Raw genomic sequence first — 19,286 nt, 5'->3', positions numbered from 1 at the left:
ATACCATTACTGATTGCACTATGGCGGATAAGCTCAGTGAAGGAAGGCTATTATTTAAGAGGTTTAACATTCAAAGTACTGAGAGTGATTTACTATATTCATATACTCACATATTCCTTTCATAGCAGTCCATCTCTTTACTCCCTGAGTGAGGCACTATGGCTGGGTGAGGTATTCCTGTTGTGTGCACACCTGAACCAAGCATCAGAGGATGGGTAAACCTTAAAGAGAACACATATGTGAAATTATTCCTGGAGGGTAAACCACATTTTCTTATACTGTATCTTTTGGAGACTCTGCACACCAGCTGTAGACACTGTAAAGGGTTCACCAATCTACCAGTTGGGGACCTTGCTCTACTGAAGCATGTATGCCTATTATTTTGCATGAAATATTGGATAAAAGAGACTGTTCTCATTAGAGGAATGAATAACTGTTCATCTAAGCACTGGTAAGTGTCGGATACTTACCCAAAAAGGTAGAAATTTTGGAGTTCTTAGCATATAGCTAAACAGAGATGTGCTATCCATAGTACACGTTTGAACCTTTGCAATTACTTGTTGTCCACAAAAAGAGTAATATAGTGATATTTAATCTGGACCATACAATTCAACAGTGCTGTCCAACTCTGTGGAGGATATTTTTTGATAAACGCTTATTGCAGGCAACTGCAAATTAGCACAGTGTTATGTACTATCACAGTGAAGTCATACACAACACTGCTTAGCATGGGTTGCCTGCCAACTAAAAGCTAGGCAGAATGTAATGGGGTTAAGTTGAAATGAGGATATTGCGTAATTAGCTACAGTCTCTAAAATTTGCAAAGCTACATTTTTATTATAAAGTGTTTCAAGAATAAGTTTACAAAGACCTACCAATTAAATCTAACTAAATGACCCATTTAAAAGACAATCTAACAAATGTATTTATTACACACAATATGATAAGCTTTAGGGAATAAAAGCCTTTTATAGCTGGTGGGCACTTTGCAGTGAATCCTTCACTGAAAGAATAAGATGAGATAAGAGCTGCTGAGTTGGGGTTAGAGGTGTAACTTACTGTACAGTCCATGATTATGCACATATTAATACAATATCAAGTTTTCAGTTCTACCTAACAAGTACTGACACCACATATAAGCTTGTTAGTTTCTTGTACAGTATGCGAATTCAGAGGTAGTGAAATACCAAATCATACCACAAGGTGGAGACAAGAAACCAGTAATTTTGAAGAAAAAAAATAAACATGCTCAAAACTGTTTAGGGCTTTTTCACACGATTAGTCAGCCCCAAAATATTTTTATTATACAGGATTTATATAGCACCAACAATTTGTGCAGCGCTTAACAAAATGAAGGCAGACATTACAGTTACATAACAATTTGGTACAAGAGGAATCAGAGGGCACTGCTCATTAGAGCTTACAATCTAAAAAGGGAGGGCCAATTGATACAAAAGGTAATAGCTGTGGGGGATGAGCTGATGTGGGAAGTAAAACAGTATTAGTTAGAAGCAGGGTAGGCATCTGTAACGACACCCCGAGTATGAAAGGGGTTAAAGCCGTTTAAGACATTCCATTTCCGAACACAAAGGCAGCTATCGGACACTTTAATCAGCCGAACAAGAAACCCATACGAATAATTCTCCCCCAAGTATGAGACGAGGCTCTGTCTTGAGGCTCAAAGAGGACTGACTCTTTATTCAAACACATGTTATACAGATCCCACTTCAAAACACTTCCCCCCACCCTTGGAAAACAGGGCGGGTTAAACTGTCCAATGACAATGGACACACAGGTCAGGTGTGTTAAACTTCTCATCAGTAAACAGTCTTAACAGGGGGGCTGCTGGAGGAATCCCCCCTCCCTCTTTCCTCACAGCAAGACACTTAGAAATCCCATAATAGTTGAGGCAGACAGCCACAATAGAATACAGTCACACCACAACCATCACAGCAAACAGTACACAACATAATGAGACAGCACACATTATATATATACAGCATTGAGTCTGACTAGCACAGATCATAGTGGGGTTCTCATTCACCCTGTGCCTCTATTAGTGACTCCCGTCACAATGGCATATCCAGGGTTCCCAGAGTCCCAAATGCCAGGGCCCATAATTGGTAGGCAAGAGGCTGGCATCCAGTCCCCTCCAAAAGCCTATGTCCCGGCTAGGTCTGTCACAGCATCTTTAAAGAGAAGGGCTTTCAGGGATCGTCTAAAGATGGATAGATTAGGGGACAGTCGGACAGATTGAGGTAGGGATTTCCAAAGGATGGGAGAAGCTCTGGAGAAATCCTGGAGGCGAGCAAGGGAGGAGGCGACAAGGGAGCTAGAGAGCAGGAGGTCTTGGGAGGACCGAAGAGAGAGGCTTGGTTGGTATTTTGGGACTAGGTTAGTGATGTAGCTGGGGGCAGAGTTATGGATGGCTTCCTAAATTATTGTTAGTACTTTGAATTTTATTTGTTGGGTGAGTGGAACCAGTAGAGGGATTTGCAGAGAGGGGTGGAGGACACTGAATGGTATGTAAGGTGGATGAGTCTTGCAGCGGCATTCTTTATTTACTGAAGGGGGGATAGTCTATGTAAAGATAATCCAATGAGGAGGGAGTTGCAGTAGTCGAGGCGAGAGATAACCAGGGAGTGAATTAGAAGCTTGGTGGTGTCATTAGTTTAAAAACGGGCATATTCTGGAAATGTTGCAGAGGCTAAGGCAGCATGATTGAATGTGAAGTGCTTTATTTGTTTAATTCTCTGTCCTAGTGCTGAGCTGCGGGCAGGCAGCCCATGTAAATGGTCACACATCAATCCATCAGCTGTTTGAACTCGCCCACACTGCCGCGTTTGGTTTACAGGGATAAGCACACGGACCTGGATGCTCAGGCTCTGCCGTAGATGCTGAAGCCCAATTTAACACTCATTATTTATTAGTATAATGTAGTGACATTTTTTTCATGAAAGCCGTGTGACAGTTTTCTTTTAAATGCAGGTAGTTCTCTTCCAGTACTTTATAGTGATAGTATACAGTATATGCTCATATGCCATTAGTGTGCACAGCCTATTGCATTAGGGTGTGCAACTCAAAGCTCAAACACACATATGTATGTATAGAAGACACACACACCCTCAAAAATATGTAAACAAACATTTTAAAATGTATTAAAACATGGATGGTGTCAGTAGAGCTGTGAGCAGTGTCAGTCAGTAGAGCAGTGGATGTGTCAGTAGGGCAGAGGTTGGTGCCAGTCAGTAGAGTAGTGGATGGTGTATAATTTTCTAATTTTAATTTTTAACTTTTTATTTTACAATATTACTTTTTTTGAGCCCCATTGGGGACTTTGGTGAAAAATCAGGGGTCTAAATAGACCCCTGATATCTCACTTTTGAGACAGAGAAAGAGACTGAGGACAGAGATTCCCCAGTCCCTTTATTTGCAGCCTCAGTGGACAATAAATGAATGGGAAGTGCTGTGTGCTGAGTGGAAACTGAAGCATAGTAACTGATCAGTACCGATCACTTGCTGTGTTCATTTAGAAAAGGAAGAGGCCAGTATAGGATATATTTACCAGCCCCTTCCCCTGCTCTCCATCTTGAAAGGTCCCCTACAGCAGCTGGCAAGAGAGGGGAGGAGGAAAGCTGGAAGCGCTGTGGTGGTGGTGTAGGGGGGCTTGGGCAGCAGGGGGAATCTGCGCCGGGGTGATTAGGGTGTGCCCAGGCACATCCGGCACACCCTGTGCACACGCCTATGTCCTATGCTTTTGAGTTTAGTTAATGTGGACTCATGATGGCTCCCTTTCTGGGGAGCTTTATCCCCCTAGCCTTTTTCCTCTCGGAGTGATCAGAGAGTGACCTGGTTAAATTTGAAGGGCAATTATCAGTGTGGTGCAGGAGAGTGTCCTTGCTGCCCTTTCTTGATGAGAGGAGACAGGTTTGTGTCAATGGGTTGGTCCTTGGTGTAACTCATCACATTTAAGATTTGCCACATACAGTATGTTGGCAGGACAACCAGAAGGCTGTATGATGGGCTCCATGACTATGTTTATGACATAAAAAAAACACAAGCACTATAAAAAATGTAATCATTTCAATGGTCAACGTGAAAGCGATCATGCAGCCTTATGTATACGGGGTAAAATAAAAAGAATAAAAAAAGAACATGTTGCACTGATTGATAGTAAATAGTCAAGGATGTTGCCTTGAACAGGTGAATACATACATTGATAACTGTGCAATCTGTGAAATGAATAAAGAACTCCAATACAATTAATTAAAAAAGTCACTGATTGATTCCAGGGCAAATAAAGAGCCAAAGGAAAGTCCTTGTATTGAAGATGCTAGTTCAATGTGATCATCCACAGTGGCACACAAACGTAACACCCAGGAAAAAGTGGGAGAAGTAGTAGTGCCTCCACCTCTATAATAACTGCCTCAGCTGTGAATGATCTCCTATTACGGAAGATCAAACTGCGCCTGTGGCTTATTACCCCGGCTCGGGTTTCTGTATAGTGCACCACTGCACCCAGCGTTTTCACCGAACGGATGGCCTCATATACACATACATTCTGAAGGTCCCCATGGAAAAATAAAGGCTTGCATAGTGTAAAACCTTTTATTGATCAACTTAAAAGAACGAAATTGCACTTACAAATTTGATGAAATAAAACGGCATTTAAAAATTGAGCCGTCCATTTCTCAATAGTAGCCCGTTGCTTCTGGGACCTGCGTACACGTGGTGACATCAGCACGTCACACCTCCCTACGTATGTTTCGTCACACCTGACGTCGTCCTGGGGCACGGGAGGTGTACTGACTCACCACCTAATATACGTTTCTTAATAAAACAGTTCCACCCTGTTCTGAGCTCCAAGTGTCCCTCCTTCCACATTGGCCATATTAGAACAGGGCAAGATGCCAATAACGTGCGGCTTGCGCTAACCAAATTAACCAAGTTAGATCCGCCATATCGAAACAGGGCAAAAGCATATTTATATCCATAATAGAAAAAAAACCTGAAGGGATAAATCGACTATAAAACATGTTGGAAGATACTAAATTAATGAGAACATCCCCTTTGTATTGAGAACTATACCACCATCCTCATTCAGATAGCACACTGCCAAGATGAGTTGGCCCGATAAAAATATGACAGACATAGGCTAAATTCTTACTGATAGAAAAATTAAAAATTATTTAAAATAATACCAGAATTATTAAATATAATAATGAAGTTAAATTATGAGCCTAAGCGGCAACACACATCAGAAACTGATTGATGATGAGTGTATACCGCAAAGCCCTCAAAAACTCCCAAAATCTGAAAAAAACCTCTAATGATCTGCAAGGATAAGGGCTAAATGGTTAAGTCTTATCACCCCCTGCAAAGAAGATGCAGCAAAAAATGAATAATAAAGTAGTACATGTGTATTCACCCCCTGGGAAGAAAGTGAAACATAAATAAAAAAGAGAAAAAATTGTGTGTGTGTGTGTGTGTGTGTGTGTGTGTGTGTGTGTGACATACACATACATAATAAAAAAGAGAATAACAAATAAATGGACACTCCAATTACATATTGAAACATCTACTGTTACTCAGTAATGGCAGCCTAAACCTTAGGTCATACCAAGAGAATGTTAGGCCAAATGGAGCCTAAGCCTTCAGTGGCCCAATCAACAAAGAGAAAAATTATGCCAGAGATCCCCTAAGGTCTGATAGTGATACATGATGGCACTTAATCAAAGCGCCCCAATGGGTGCAAAAGACTAAAAAGACATTGATTCTGTTCCATATTTAAAAAACATGGAATGGTCAATGATAATAAGTGATTGGCACATATAAAAAAATCACGAAAATAAAGAGAATGAGCCCAATGTCCACAATGCAGCCTCACCCAGAACCTGCAAGGGAACAATACAGTCAGACTACCAAGATCTTCTCACTAGAGTTTTCCTATAAAAAAGGACAATAAATTAAATGAATATGGACTACTGGGAACTCAAAACAGGTTTGCATATAATGTACATTACACATCATACGCTGTGGCCTCAGGCATTATCAATGAATGCATTGATATCAACGTTTAGGCCATACGGTGTGCATGTATATAGGGGGTCGAGAGCGTGAGGAGACCTTGTGGGGGGGGGGGGGGGGGTGATGTGTTCAGACTGCTGTGCAGGTGGGAGGTGGCTTGAGGTCTACTGGATTTTTTTATTTACAGACACCAAGTCCCAAAGGGTTAAATTATGACTGGGACCTAACACACTTAGGCCCCTTTCACACTGGGGAGGTTTGCAGGCGCTATTGCGCTAGGAATAGCGCCTGCCAACCGACCTAAAACTGCCGCTGCTGTGTCTCCAGTGTGAAAGCCCGAGGGCTTTCACACTGGAGCGGTGCGCTGGCAGGAGGGAAAAAAAAAACTCCTGCAAACAGCATCTTTGGAGCGGTGAAGGAGCGGTGTATATACCGCTCCTGCCCATTGAAATCAATGGGGCAGCGCAGCTATAACGCCGGCATAGCGGCGCTTTGCAGGTGGTTTTAACCCTTTTTCGTCCGCTAAAATGATGCACCTCCTGCCCCAGTGTGAAAGGGGCCTTATGAGTAGGGGTGCTTGCACAGCGGTCTGATATCCCTTTATCCTTACCCCCCTTTTCCCTTCCTCATTTTTCCTTCCTTCTTTTACTCCCTCCTCCCCTTTTTTCTTATTTTTCCTTCCCCTCCCTTTTCGGAATTCCTAGTTCTTATGGTGTCCTGATGTCTTACCCACTGTTTCATCTTATTTCACAATTTGTTTGCTTGATAGGTCATGTACCAAAGTAGTGATACTGTGTTGTCTATGCAAGTTGGTTTTATGATTATTGTGCTGCAATTAACACATCTGGTCCCCTGCATCACAGAGTTTGTGGTGCAGCGTACCAGTTTGAAACCTTGTATTTTTTAATTGCTTTATTTGTAGTGCAGCACTTGAGCTGGAGTTTTATCTCTGCGGGCTCACATGTTTTAGGGAGTAGACCAATCATGGGCTAATTGTAACCATTATAAGAGAAAGACAAAATTATCTGTTTTAGTAGGTTATGCTTAAGCGCTAGGAGCATGAAACACGTCAACCATTCAGTCCCCCACTATGTCATCTTTCTGCCTTATATTTTGTATCATTGTATCTGGATTTGGAATAAAGTGGATTGTTTTGGAGTGTGACCTTCCAGACACTTTGTTATCAATGCTACCTGCAAACAGTGTCTGCAGTCCTCAAAAGCACTGTAACCCGAAGATACACTAATACTCAAATATGCACTTTCACATCAAAAGTTGAGGACTGTGCAGCCCTCTTCTGCAATTACCCATCTTGTGTGTTTCTGGGATCAGTTTTACCCCTGATGAAGAGGGTGTATTGAGCCTCCAAAACACATTAGCTGTTGCAAAATAAGATCTTTCAAAGGACTACACAAGCTGGTGTGGTGCTCCAAAACTTTAGCAGGTTGAGGACCAGCTGCCGCAGTTATACTGCAGCAGGTTGGCTCCCCTGGGCGAATCACCGTAGCTGTATGTCCGGCGCGCGCCCACCTGGTGCACCACGCCTTGATCAGATTTGTTTCAGAACCAATCAGTCTCCATGCCCAGACCAATAATTTCTGGCCTGGACCTAGTGATCGGTTCTGGCGAATGGCAGACTGTCACCTCCCCTTGTGGAATCCTTTTCAGTTCCAGAGAGAGGAGAGAGGACCGTGAGTTGCGCCAAAACTACACTGATACAGTACACATAGGCACACTTTTCACCCCCCGATCCCCCCCCCATTTAACCCCTTCCATGTGTCACCAAGTGCAGTGTTCAGATTTTTTACTGATCGCTGTACTGGTGTCACTTGTGAGACTAATCAGCTTTCGGGCAGTTAGTGGTAGGCCCAGGTACCCCCCCCCCAACCCCCCTAATAAAGGTTTAATATAATGTACAGATCTATTTTGCGATTGCCGTATTAGTGACACGGGTGACGCTAGTTAGCTAGTTACGGTCACTGTCAGGTTTTGATAGTGTTAGGGCTCCCGCCATATATTACTGAATAAAGGTTTAACCCCCTGATCGCCCCCCAGTACAGGTTTTAACGCCATGGTGAGCGTCAGTCCCAGGCAGCGTCAGATTAGTGCCAGTAGCACTAACACCCATGCACGCATCATACACCTCCCTTACTATCATAGTGTTTGAACGGATCAACATCTTTGGTCTGATCAGATCTATACTAGCGTCCCCAATGGTTTAGTGTTCCCAAAGACGCGGCGTTAACGGGATTAGCCCAGACACCTGTCACCACCTGCATTTAGCCCCTCCACCTAGCCCAGCCCACCCAAGTGCAGTATCAATCGATCACTGTCACTTACAAAACACAACACACATAACTGCAGCGTTCGCAGAGTCAGGCCTGATCCCTGCAAATACTAACAGTTTTCTTTTGGTAGCAATTGAAGCAGTCGCTGACAACCAGTTGCTCTTTTTGCCTGTGAGTCGCACTAGTTGTACCTGTAAATTTAGAGGCCAAAAATCAGAGGTACACTAGCGAAGGGGCCTACACATTGCTGAGCTTGACAGATGGGGAAGCCACCTCACTGGCAGAGTCAAGCTCAGAATACGAACCAGTAGAGAGCAGCGGCACCCTGACAGATAGCTATGACGACAGAGTGGTCCCTGCTAAGATCAGGTGTACCCGATCCCGTTCTTCTGTTGTTGAGGTGCAAGAACCGCAGGGCTCTCGTATGGAGCAGAGAGTCAGTACTAGTGCCGCTCATTCTTCTGGTGAAATGGCAAGCACCAGCGACCTAGTACATCCTGTTCGTAGTCACACCAGCATTGCAGTATCACGTGGTGACCATGAAATAAAGTCATGGTGAAATCATGGAGATGGGGAGGATAAATGAAGCTTGGGGGAACAAGTAAGACTCATACTCGCCATAACCAGCAGGATCATCAGCGGGCGTCCAGCCAGGTTAGCGCGGCCTCCGGGTCTTCAAAGAAGCGTGTGCAGTCTCAGTCTATCACACGGAGTCTGCCAGGATAAAGCAGGCGGAATTAGATGATTTTTTCTCTCAGGCGGCGTCTTACTTTTGTGAAGGAGCGGTGTCTCTGTTGTATCTCCGGAGAATAATCAGGGAAAAGAAGGATATTTGCATTGTTGAAGCGGAGGTCTTGCTTGCTTCTAGCGGCCACCAGAACTCGATCCCTGTCCCTGTAATTCAGCAGCTTTAGCAGGAAGGGTCTCGGTGGATTCCCAGGGATCGGTGGGGTGGGGGGAACTCTGTGTGCCCTTTCCACAATGAAGGTAGTAGGAATGACTGGCAAATCTAGCAGCGTGGTTAGGAAGGACTCCGCAAATTCCGCAGGCCTGGACCCCTCCGTCCATTCGGGGAGGCCCAGGATTCTGACGTTCCTCCTGAGCCGATTCTCTGTGTCAATGGCTTTTCCTTGCAGAGCCTTGACTTGAATCTGCAGTGCCCGGATGTCTCATGAATCAAAGCGGGTGCTGTCCTCTAGTTGGGAGATGTGGCCTTCTACCTCAGCAAAGTGGGACCTAAATTTGTCCATGTCATGGCGGATTAGGCTGACATCCGTCACAAGGTGATCGATTTTCTCCATGACGGAGTCATTGCATGTTTTTATGGCCGCCGGGATGTCAGCATGAGAGGATGATTCTGAAGTCTGGGTGGTCTGAGTGCTGACCGACATTGTAGGAATGGGCAGCTTTGTGGACAAGATGGCCGCCGCGGAGTGGGTGGTGTTTGTAGAGGAGGAACGGAGACAGCGGAGGTGCCCGCGGAGTGCCGTGTGTCCTCCTAGACACCAGGGTGACAGTGGAAAGGTAAGTATATGTGGTTATAAGCCCGGTAATAGTCGACAGGATGATCGCAGGAGCGGAGCTCAGTCACTGCACATCTTCTCTCCTCTACATCCGGCCACGCCCCCCGCTATCTTGGCATTTCATGGCCACCAAAAGTGTGATAGGCAGTGAGGAGTGAAATCAAAAAATGTTGCCCTTAGAAATCCTGAAAGCGGTGATTGGTTTTCGGGGTCCTGTACGCGACTAGACTGCCAAAAAGTCTCACACATATGGTATCCCTGTACTCAGGAGAAGCAGCAGAATGTATTTTGGGGTGCAATTCCACATATACCCATGCCATGTTTGAACAATATATCATTTAGTGACAACTTTGTGCAAAAAAAAAAAAAATTGTAATTCTCCCAAAACTTGTGGCAAAATCTAAAATATTCCATGGACTCAACATGCTTCTCAGCAAATAGCTTGGGGTGTCTACTTTCCAAAATTGCATCATTTGAGGGGGGTTTGTGCTATCTTGGCATTTTATGACCTCCGAAACTGTGATAAGGAGTGAGGCGTGAAATAAAAAATGTACGCCTTTAGAAATCCTGAAGGCGGTGATTGGTTTTCGGGGTCCTGTACACGGCTAGGCTCCCAAAAATTCTCACTCATGTGGTATCCCCGTACTCAGGAGAAGCAGCAGAATGTATTTTGGGGTGTAATTCCACATATATCCATGGTATGTGTGAACAAGATATAATTTAGTGACAACTTTTTTTTTGTCATCACTTGTATAAAAAAAATGAAATATTCAATGAGCTCAACAAGCCTCAGCAATTTCCTTGGGGTGTCTACTTTCCAAAATGGGGTAATTTGGGTGTGTGTGTGTGTGTGTGTGGGGGGGGGGGGTTGTACTGCCCTGCCTTTTTGGCACCTCACGAAATGATAGGCAGTCAAACTAAAAGCTGTGTAAATTCCAGAAAATGTACCATAGTTTGTAGATGCTATAACTTTTGCGCAAACCAAAAATATACGCTTATTGAATTTTTTTTTTCACCAAGACATGTGGCTGAATACATTTTGGCCTAAATGTATGTCTAAAATGTATTTTATTTATTGTAATTTTTATAATAAAAAGTCGAAATTATATTTAAAAAAAAAAAAAAAAACGCAAATGTTGTTTGAATTTGCATTGCATGACCGCACAATTACCAGTTAAAGCAGCGCAGTGCCAAATTGTGAAAAGTGCTCTGGTCCTTAAGGGGTCAAATCCTTACGGCCCTTAAGTGGTTAGTAAACTCCTCCAATGGTCCCCACAAACCACCCATGACAATATAACTTATCTCCATAAGTGTCAACTCTCCTACACCTCAAAGGAATATTTTTCCTACTGGTGAAGGACAGCCTCAGCGTGCAGCAGGTATCTGCATTAGACTGAAGAGCATTGGGTCTGCCCTGTGTTTTATAGTGTTAGCATTGGACAGGTTGAGTTAAAATGTAATAAAACCTTTCCTGAGGCCTCAAAGACTGGTATCCCATAGCTGTGACAGATGAATAATGTCCGTGCTTACCTGAAAGTAACTTTTTTGCTTGCACGCTAGACCATATTCTCATTTATAGATGTTTAGATTCTCTCTTTAGTCACAAAAATTGACATTTGACTAACTGTTTTGAGACAGAATAAGTAACCTAAAAGTTGGATACCTTAGCAGCCTGTTCAGACTGAAAATAATGCACAGACATTAGATGATACTCTGCCAGCATGGGCATTTTCATCCAGACGTGACTATGACCCATTGTGCAGCAATAAAATGTAGGAAAAACAGGCAAATCTGTCTTCCTCCATGCACATATATAATAGGAGGTGAGAAAAATTAAAACCAAAAAAAATATATATATAGATCTCTCTCTCTCTCTCTCTATCTATATATATATATATATATATAATCAGGCAAAATTGTCTATTCTGCAGAGAATCATACACTTTTAAATAATGATTGCCTTGATTCATACATTGATTTAATCTCCAGCATACTAGATCAAAACTAAAATATTTAGTAGAATAAAAAAAAAAAAAAAAAAAACACAATTCTAGGAAGAGGTTTTAAGTTCACTAAACATCATATGTAAAAAAAAGAAGTGTATGTTCAGATACCACCCTAGACCATTAACCCTCTAAAGCATATTCCAGTGTTATTTTTTATTCCCTTTCCTTTGTTCCTATACTGAGAAACAGCTTTTATGTCATCTTTCTTGCCAACGTATATATCACAAGTAGCAACCCGGCAAGAGACACAAAGAAACGGTTACATATGACAGCAGAAATCAGATCATCAGATCAGTTTTTATTAATATACTGTAAAAAAGTTGGCACAAGTTCAGGCCCAAGTATAAAAAAGTATGGCTTCACCAAGGCTGGCCTAATGGTAATCACAGTGATGAAATAGTCACCACATAAAAAAAACACACAGACACAAGACAACAATAAAGATAATTAGAACAGAAACGTCCGGACGCCGTGTGACAACACACGGGCAGACTGTCAGATGAAACCGATCATAAGGATAGTTCCTAAGGGAAGAAAAAAAAGCCTGATTGGCTATAACAGTAAATGACAGCCCAGCTGTGTGTGGCCCCAGGGAGGATTTCAAAAGAAGAAAGGAGAAAGGCTAGTGATTGTTAGTATAATATGTCACAATATCAAAAGAGCTAGGCCTACTCAATGTATCATACTAGTTAGCAATTTGTGTCCTGATTAGTCCATTCTTGCAAAGGTAGCTACTGCTGGGAGCCCAGTTCTTATTGATGTAAGCAGGCCCCTAGAAATCTCAAGCTATACATGGTGGGTTGGTGGGTTGGCAGGCTATTGCTCTTGAGAGTCAAGAGAGCTGGGATGGGTATCGGCACAGTTCTGTAGTCTAGCAGATAGGGCCAACACAGATTCAGATTTCAGTTCAGCAAATGCACAATGTTGTCAGCACAGTTAGAAGCACATTGGCATTTTTTTTTTTTTTTTTTGCACTAGTAGAATTTTAAAAGAATATTGTGGAAAATGTGTACTTATTGCAGTGATGTACTAAATGCAAACTTAAATTTACCAAAAGTGCATTACGCATAAAAGTGCAACCTGGTGCAGCGCAATATAAATCTTTCAAACAGTTCATTAGAACATAAAGTGCAAAACAGTCCACTGTAAAAACAATGTCCAAATTCCAATTTCTGTTCAATACGATACAGATAAAGACCAAAATACGACAGCATATGGTAAATGATACTCCAGGCTTGAGTGTACAGAGAACCGCTCTTTAATTCTCCTTCACACTCCTCCACAAACAGCTCACCTATCCACAGCAGGATTATAGAAGATACAAAAGGTACATAGTGTACTTCAGCTAAAACATGATTATTCCCATAAAAATACATACATTTACTAAAAAGCAGATATTCCCAAGTGTTCCAATGGTATAGTCAAACGCTGGTTCAGTTCTCTGGCCAGAGAACTGCGTGAGGTCACAGGCTCAACTCCTCCCTATACGCATTGCTCCCTAGTCATTGGGCTTCTTTAGTAGGCAGAGAGCCGGTCCTGACGAGCCCTTAAATACCCATCATTCCTGTTGCCATAGAGGCATGTGTACAACCTCTACCCACAACCAGGAAGTGTGCATATAAACAGGGGAACTGCACAGAACCTACAAACAAGCCATTCCCGGCTCAGAATAGCTACATCCCTGTGTGTCCACATGCACAACCCCCAATAGTTTATTACATAAAAAACATAAAATGCATATATAAAACTATACAAACATAGTACAGTAACTGAACCCTCATACACATCCCCAAATAAAAACAACATACAAAGTGCATATATCTACCACAATTGGAAGTCAGTCACTTTTTTTTTTTTTTTTTTTTTTTTTTATATTCAATTTTTTTTTTTAATTTAGTTATCAGAACATAAAATAACAAATAAAGACATTAAGAAAAGTATAACAGGATTCACACTATTACAGTTACATAGTATAACGAATGCATTTTTGATAAATACATTAAGTCAGTATAATAATTGTGAATAATCCTTCAAATTCATATCTTTAATTCAGTTTCTAGATAGTAAACCTCCAAGAATAAACCTATTCACCCCTAGGGGATGAACAAACTGTGAACAGGTCTTTTCTAACTTGAATAAACAAAAGAGAGAACAGGATGTCGCCTAGTAAATCAATGTATTCTAGCGAGTCAAACCAATCAGGAAATTAAAGCAGCATAAGTCTCTACAAGGAATAAGTGATACCAACAGGCTACCTAGTGGTAGTTAAAGCGGGGGTCCACCTATCTATCGTTTTTTTTTTTTTTTAGTTAATTCACAAACTTTTCTTCTCAGCATTACATACTCACATATTGTGTGTAATATGTCCGCCTGTGTCAAATTTCGTCGGAAAGAATAACTTATATTATTCAGTGCAGGCGGTTTCCATCTTCATTGTGGGCATTTGAAGCTCACAAGCATTTATTTCCTGGATGCGGTGAATGCTGTGCTCCCAGCATTCACCGCTCGTTCCCGCACATGCTCAGTGGCATCCTGGGAAGCCTGAGACTAGCTCCCAGGAGGCTGTGCGGAGTCTGGGAGAGGCTAGAAACACGCCTACTCCCACGGGAGGAGAACCAGGAAGTGCAAAGAAGAATAGAAAAATAAAAGATAATTACGCCGATTTAAATTTTTTTAAACGGCATGTCAGCATCTAGGCAAGGAAGAGAATACATACAGATATTGTTCAAAACTTGGGTGGAACCCCGCTTTAAGACTGAGCGTACAAGTCTTTTAGTACTGTAGATGCTTTAGGATGTATGATCCATGCATACCAGTGCTTCCTAAAGTGAATTACGTTATAATTTTTAAGTGCTAACAGTAATTCATAGTACGCCTGGGTGTTGACTCTAAGAATGACATCACACAGGTTAGGGGCCTCAATTGATTTCCACATTTTCGTTATGCTAAGTCTAGCTGCTATAAGAATATTTGCCACTAATATTCTGTATTGAAATGGGAAAGTGTCAAGGTTGATACCTAAAAGGGCCATAGCAGGTGATAGTTTTATCAAGTTGCCTGTGAGAGAGGCAATAAAGGTGGATATCGAGTTCCAGAAACTGGTCAGATTTTTACAACTCCATAAAATGTGGAATAAGGAACCACCTTGATCCATACAACGCCAGCATAGTGGTGGTGTAGATGGATTTATTTTAGCTAATTTGTAAGGAGTTAGGTACCATCTATTCAATATTTTCTGAGAGTTGTCCCAAAGCTCTAAGCAGGATGTTGTAGTTTGGTTTATTCTTATAGCATTGTACCAACATTCATCCGAAAAGGATTGTCCTAAATCTTTTTCCCATTTATACATATTAGGGTTTTTCTCATATTTAGGATACTGAGAAAAAACTTTATAGAAGAAAGCTATACTTTTGTTTTACAGGTTTGTTATTGGTGAGGTGTGACCAAATTAAAGATGGAATTTCAAAATCTTGATGTGGATTTAAGCTTTGCAGATGATTAAACTTATTTAACTTATCATCAATCGTGGCTTTGTATCCTGAGGGAAGGTGTACATAAAAGTTAAAGCCCTCAGCAATCCATTTGTTCATCGAGAGTCGGCCTCTACAGTAGTCAAGGGCTCTGAGTGGTATAGGTATCTTTTGTAAATGCTCTAGAGCATGGAAGTTTGAGACAAGAAACTTCCATGCTAACAGGGTAGCTTTAATGGAAAGCAATTTAGGAACTATGACCTTAGGGAATATCATGTAAGCCACTGACAGGGCAAATAAATCATTTCCCTTGGTGATTTCTCTTTCAATGGATAACCACAGCTTATCATCATTTGGGAAGAACCAGTATTTCATTTGATCCAAAAGTGTTGCGTAGTAGTATTTATGCATATCAGGTAAGATCATTCCCCTTTTATTTTTAGAAGATGTTAAAATAGAGAAAGCTACCCTTGGTTTTTTGTTATTCCAGACCAGGTTTCTCAATTTAGTATTTAGAATCTTGAAAAAGCTTGAAGGCATTAGAATAGGTATGGCTCTAAAAAGGTAGAGTATCTTGGGTAGGGTTTGCATTTTAAATGCTGCAATTTTGCCTATCCAGGATAGGTGCGTTTGTTTTAGATTTTGAAAATCTTTAGAAATCAAGTCTAATAACTTAGGAAAATTAGCTGCATATAGTTTTTTTGCAGGAAATGTAAGGTTGATACCTAGGTAGGTGAATGAAGATGCATCCCAATTATAATGATATTTTTCTTTGAGGATGGTAGAGGTATCGTTAGATACATTCATAGGTAGGGCAAAGCTTTTCCTATTGTTAATTTTGTAAAGGAGTTAAGTATTGATTGTAGCACATGCAGGGATTTGTTGGGACTAGTTAAAGATAGAATTATGTCATCGGCAAATAGCCCAATTTTATGTATTCTATCACCTATCTTTATTCCTAAAATATTTTCATTGGACCTAATGGTTTCGCTAAGGGTTCAATTACCAAAGAAAATATAATGGGTGAGAGTGGGCAACCCTGTCTGGTGCCATTCGTGAGGTTAAAAGTCTTAGACAGCATTGCCGAGGTGGAAACTTTTGCTGATGGTTGTGTATAAAGTAGCATAATTGCTTCATGGATAAATTCTGAAAATCCAAACTTCTCAAGAGTCCTGGAGATATAGTTGGAAGTCAGTCACTTCTAATAAAATAGTTGAGGTCAAAATCAACGTTTAGACCTCTTGGGGCTAAAATCTTTGTCTCAAATCCAGAATGACTCATGCTGACTTCAAAATCAAGCAAAATTACCCCCCTCCAATGCTCATGAACTTTTTCCACACCCAGAATTTTAAACCCCTTGGGTCCCTATTATGGACCTCTCTAAAATGTCTAGATAGACTATGATCAGTTTCCTCTTTCTACTTATTAATGTGCTCTTGCACCCTTATTTGTATATACCTTAAGGCGTGGCCTACATATTGTTTGGAGCAGGGACACTCCAGAATATATTATTAAAACAGCCCCAAAAAATAGGCACACTTACAAGATCCAAAGTTTAAAACAGCATGTGTATATACGTCCGCTCATTCACCACTGGCATAGACTCACGGGGGCTGCGTGACATCACGGGCTTGGCTCCTCCCCTTTATACGCGCGCCGCCCTCTGATTGGGCTTCATCAGCGAGCCTGTGCTGTCACACAGCCACTGTGAGTCTATGCCAGTGAACGAGCAGACGTATATACACATGCTGTTTTAAACTTTGGATCTTGTAAGTGTGCCTATTTTTTGAGCTATTTTGATAAAGAAACAAACAGAGCACTATGGAGTCTATGTTTGTGATTACATGTCAATAATCAATTTCAGAGAAGCTGAGCTGTAAGCGGTGAGAGAAGGAGAGAGTTTCCTGAATTAAATCTATGTGAAGTTATCAGCGCAAGCACACAGCTTGTAGAGCATAGGAGTATCTGCTGTTGTGGCGTGGAGGAGAGAGATCGTGGAGGAGTAAAAGAGTGGCCATTATTTGAGTTTATTTTAACTCATCTGTGAGGTGAGCAGGCAATTTGGCTGGTGATGGCGTGCACGTTATTGATCCTAGTGAGGACGGATGAGCACAGCGGTGGATTGTTTTATAAACTGCTACATATGAACTGTCTCTTCACTAACAATTTACGTTTTTCACATAAGAATTTTATTTATTATATATGGACTGGTTGCACTGTGATATTTATCACTTATTTAAGAAAACATAAGAGGGGATTGTATAATAATTTTTTTCAAATGTTTTTTATATAATGATTGAAAGGTAAACAGCGCTGCACTATAAGGAAATATATTGTTGAATTGGTGTGGTGAAGCACTGTGAGCGTTACAGCAGCTGTGGGGTTTTTATAGTTTTATGCACATCGTAATTTAGAGAAATCGTTGGTGCTGATTGTCACTATACACTGTATTTAAATAATTGTTTATTGGTTTGATAGATCTGATTAATTTATCACAATGACGTACTAAATTTGATTTTTGATGTACTAAATCATTTTTTTTTACTTTTACGCTGACATACAGTTTAAAAGTTTATGTATAACCACAGTTTTATTATTTTTATATTATTTTTGTATTTTTTTTTTTTTTTTTATTATTTATTTAAAAGGGATTTAAACCCCTGTCAATATTGTCCATGTTCCCTTTATTGTTCTTATTACCCATGTCATCAAGAGAGAAAGTAATGGGAAATCTAAAATTTTAAAGTTGTTACCAGGACAAGAGGTGAGAGTAAATCTTCCACAGGGAACACCTGTTCTGGTGACAACTTAAGATAGGATTTCCCCTTACGTTATGGAGAGTTCCTGGCACTTCTTGTTACAGGAAAGCAAAAAAGATGACAGACATGAAAAAAAAAAAAACTTGTGCTGGGCGGGATTGAGGCAGGAGAGGATTCATGCTTACTAAAATATACCTGATGTCTTTCTATTCCTACTGTTTCCTTGTCCTTTCCCTTTCTGCAGAAAGTAGTATTATAACCAAGGGGCAACAAGCAAAATCAAACAATAGTGAATGTTCAAATGGCAAAGTGTCACTGGATCAAGTGAATTACATCAAAAATAATGTTTTGGGTAAATAGCCACGATCGGTTTCCAAAAAATGACAAATAATAAATGGAGCAAAAAGTTCATAAAAAGTCCAGTGCTCCACAATTCAATGTGTTTAGTGAAAAGATGATACTCCAACTTTTCCCGCATGTAACTACAACAAACTGTTTGTGGTGCAGCTGAAATAATCCACAATGGAAAGTGCATCACCGCTGTGCTCTGTATGTGAAAATTGGCTGCTTACTGAATCACATGATCCCATCAAGAAATCATATGCGTGTGAATGGAAATGCCTCTGAAGACAAGTGTTCAGCCAGCTCCAGGGAATGTATCCAGACTTATGGTGCGCCTTAATCTATTTAATCACATGTGGTTATAAAAGATAATGGAAAACGCTGATAGTGCATTACTGCGTATAAAGCTGGTTTATTAAATAAAAATTGCACTTACATTAAGGACAATGAAATAGAGCAATATGGGATACAATTTTGCACGGCTGCCTGTGGTGCGGTCCGTGCTAGCTGACGTCACTTTGCTAGCTCCAATCCAACGCATTTCCTCTCAGAAGGCATTGACTGGGATGAACTTTTTGCACCATTATTTGTCATTTTTTGTGAACAGATCGTGGCTATTTACTCCAAAAAAAATGTTTTTATGTAATTCACTTGATACACCGTTCTAGGCAACAAGAGTTTCACTTTTACAGTGACACTTTTCCATTTGAACAATCACTATTGTTTGATTTTGCTTGTTGCATATCGTTTGTTGCCCAATTATTTTTAGGACAATACCCCAGTCAAAAACAGCGCATCTTATTTATTTTACAACAATTTCTGAACCTCTTCCCCGACCTTAATTTATGAACCTCTTCCCCGTCATTTACTC

General features: G+C 41.0%; 1 protein-coding gene and 1 long non-coding RNA gene across 4 annotated transcripts in view; one reads left to right on the top strand and one right to left on the bottom strand.

Moving 5' to 3' along the window:
• Positions 1–19,286, bottom strand: part of LOC141132419 (transcription factor 7-like 2) — a 1,287,046-nt gene that overhangs the window by 638,448 nt on the left and 629,312 nt on the right. For all 3 annotated transcript variants that reach the window (XM_073620780.1, XM_073620781.1, XM_073620782.1), the window contains one exon: positions 111–221. In XM_073620780.1, the coding sequence (XP_073476881.1) occupies positions 111–221 (111 nt within the window). The remainder of the gene's footprint in view (positions 1–110; positions 222–19,286) is intronic.
• Positions 1–19,286, top strand: part of LOC141132421 (uncharacterized) — a 117,971-nt gene that overhangs the window by 29,096 nt on the left and 69,589 nt on the right. The window lies entirely within an intron of this gene.

Source organism: Aquarana catesbeiana, linkage group LG03, assembly GCF_042186555.1.
Source record: "Aquarana catesbeiana isolate 2022-GZ linkage group LG03, ASM4218655v1, whole genome shotgun sequence".
Classification (NCBI taxonomy): Eukaryota; Metazoa; Chordata; class Amphibia; order Anura; family Ranidae; genus Aquarana; species Aquarana catesbeiana.
The sequence above is the reverse complement of the archived record's forward strand: the minus strand, read 5'-3'. Positions and strand labels throughout refer to the sequence as shown.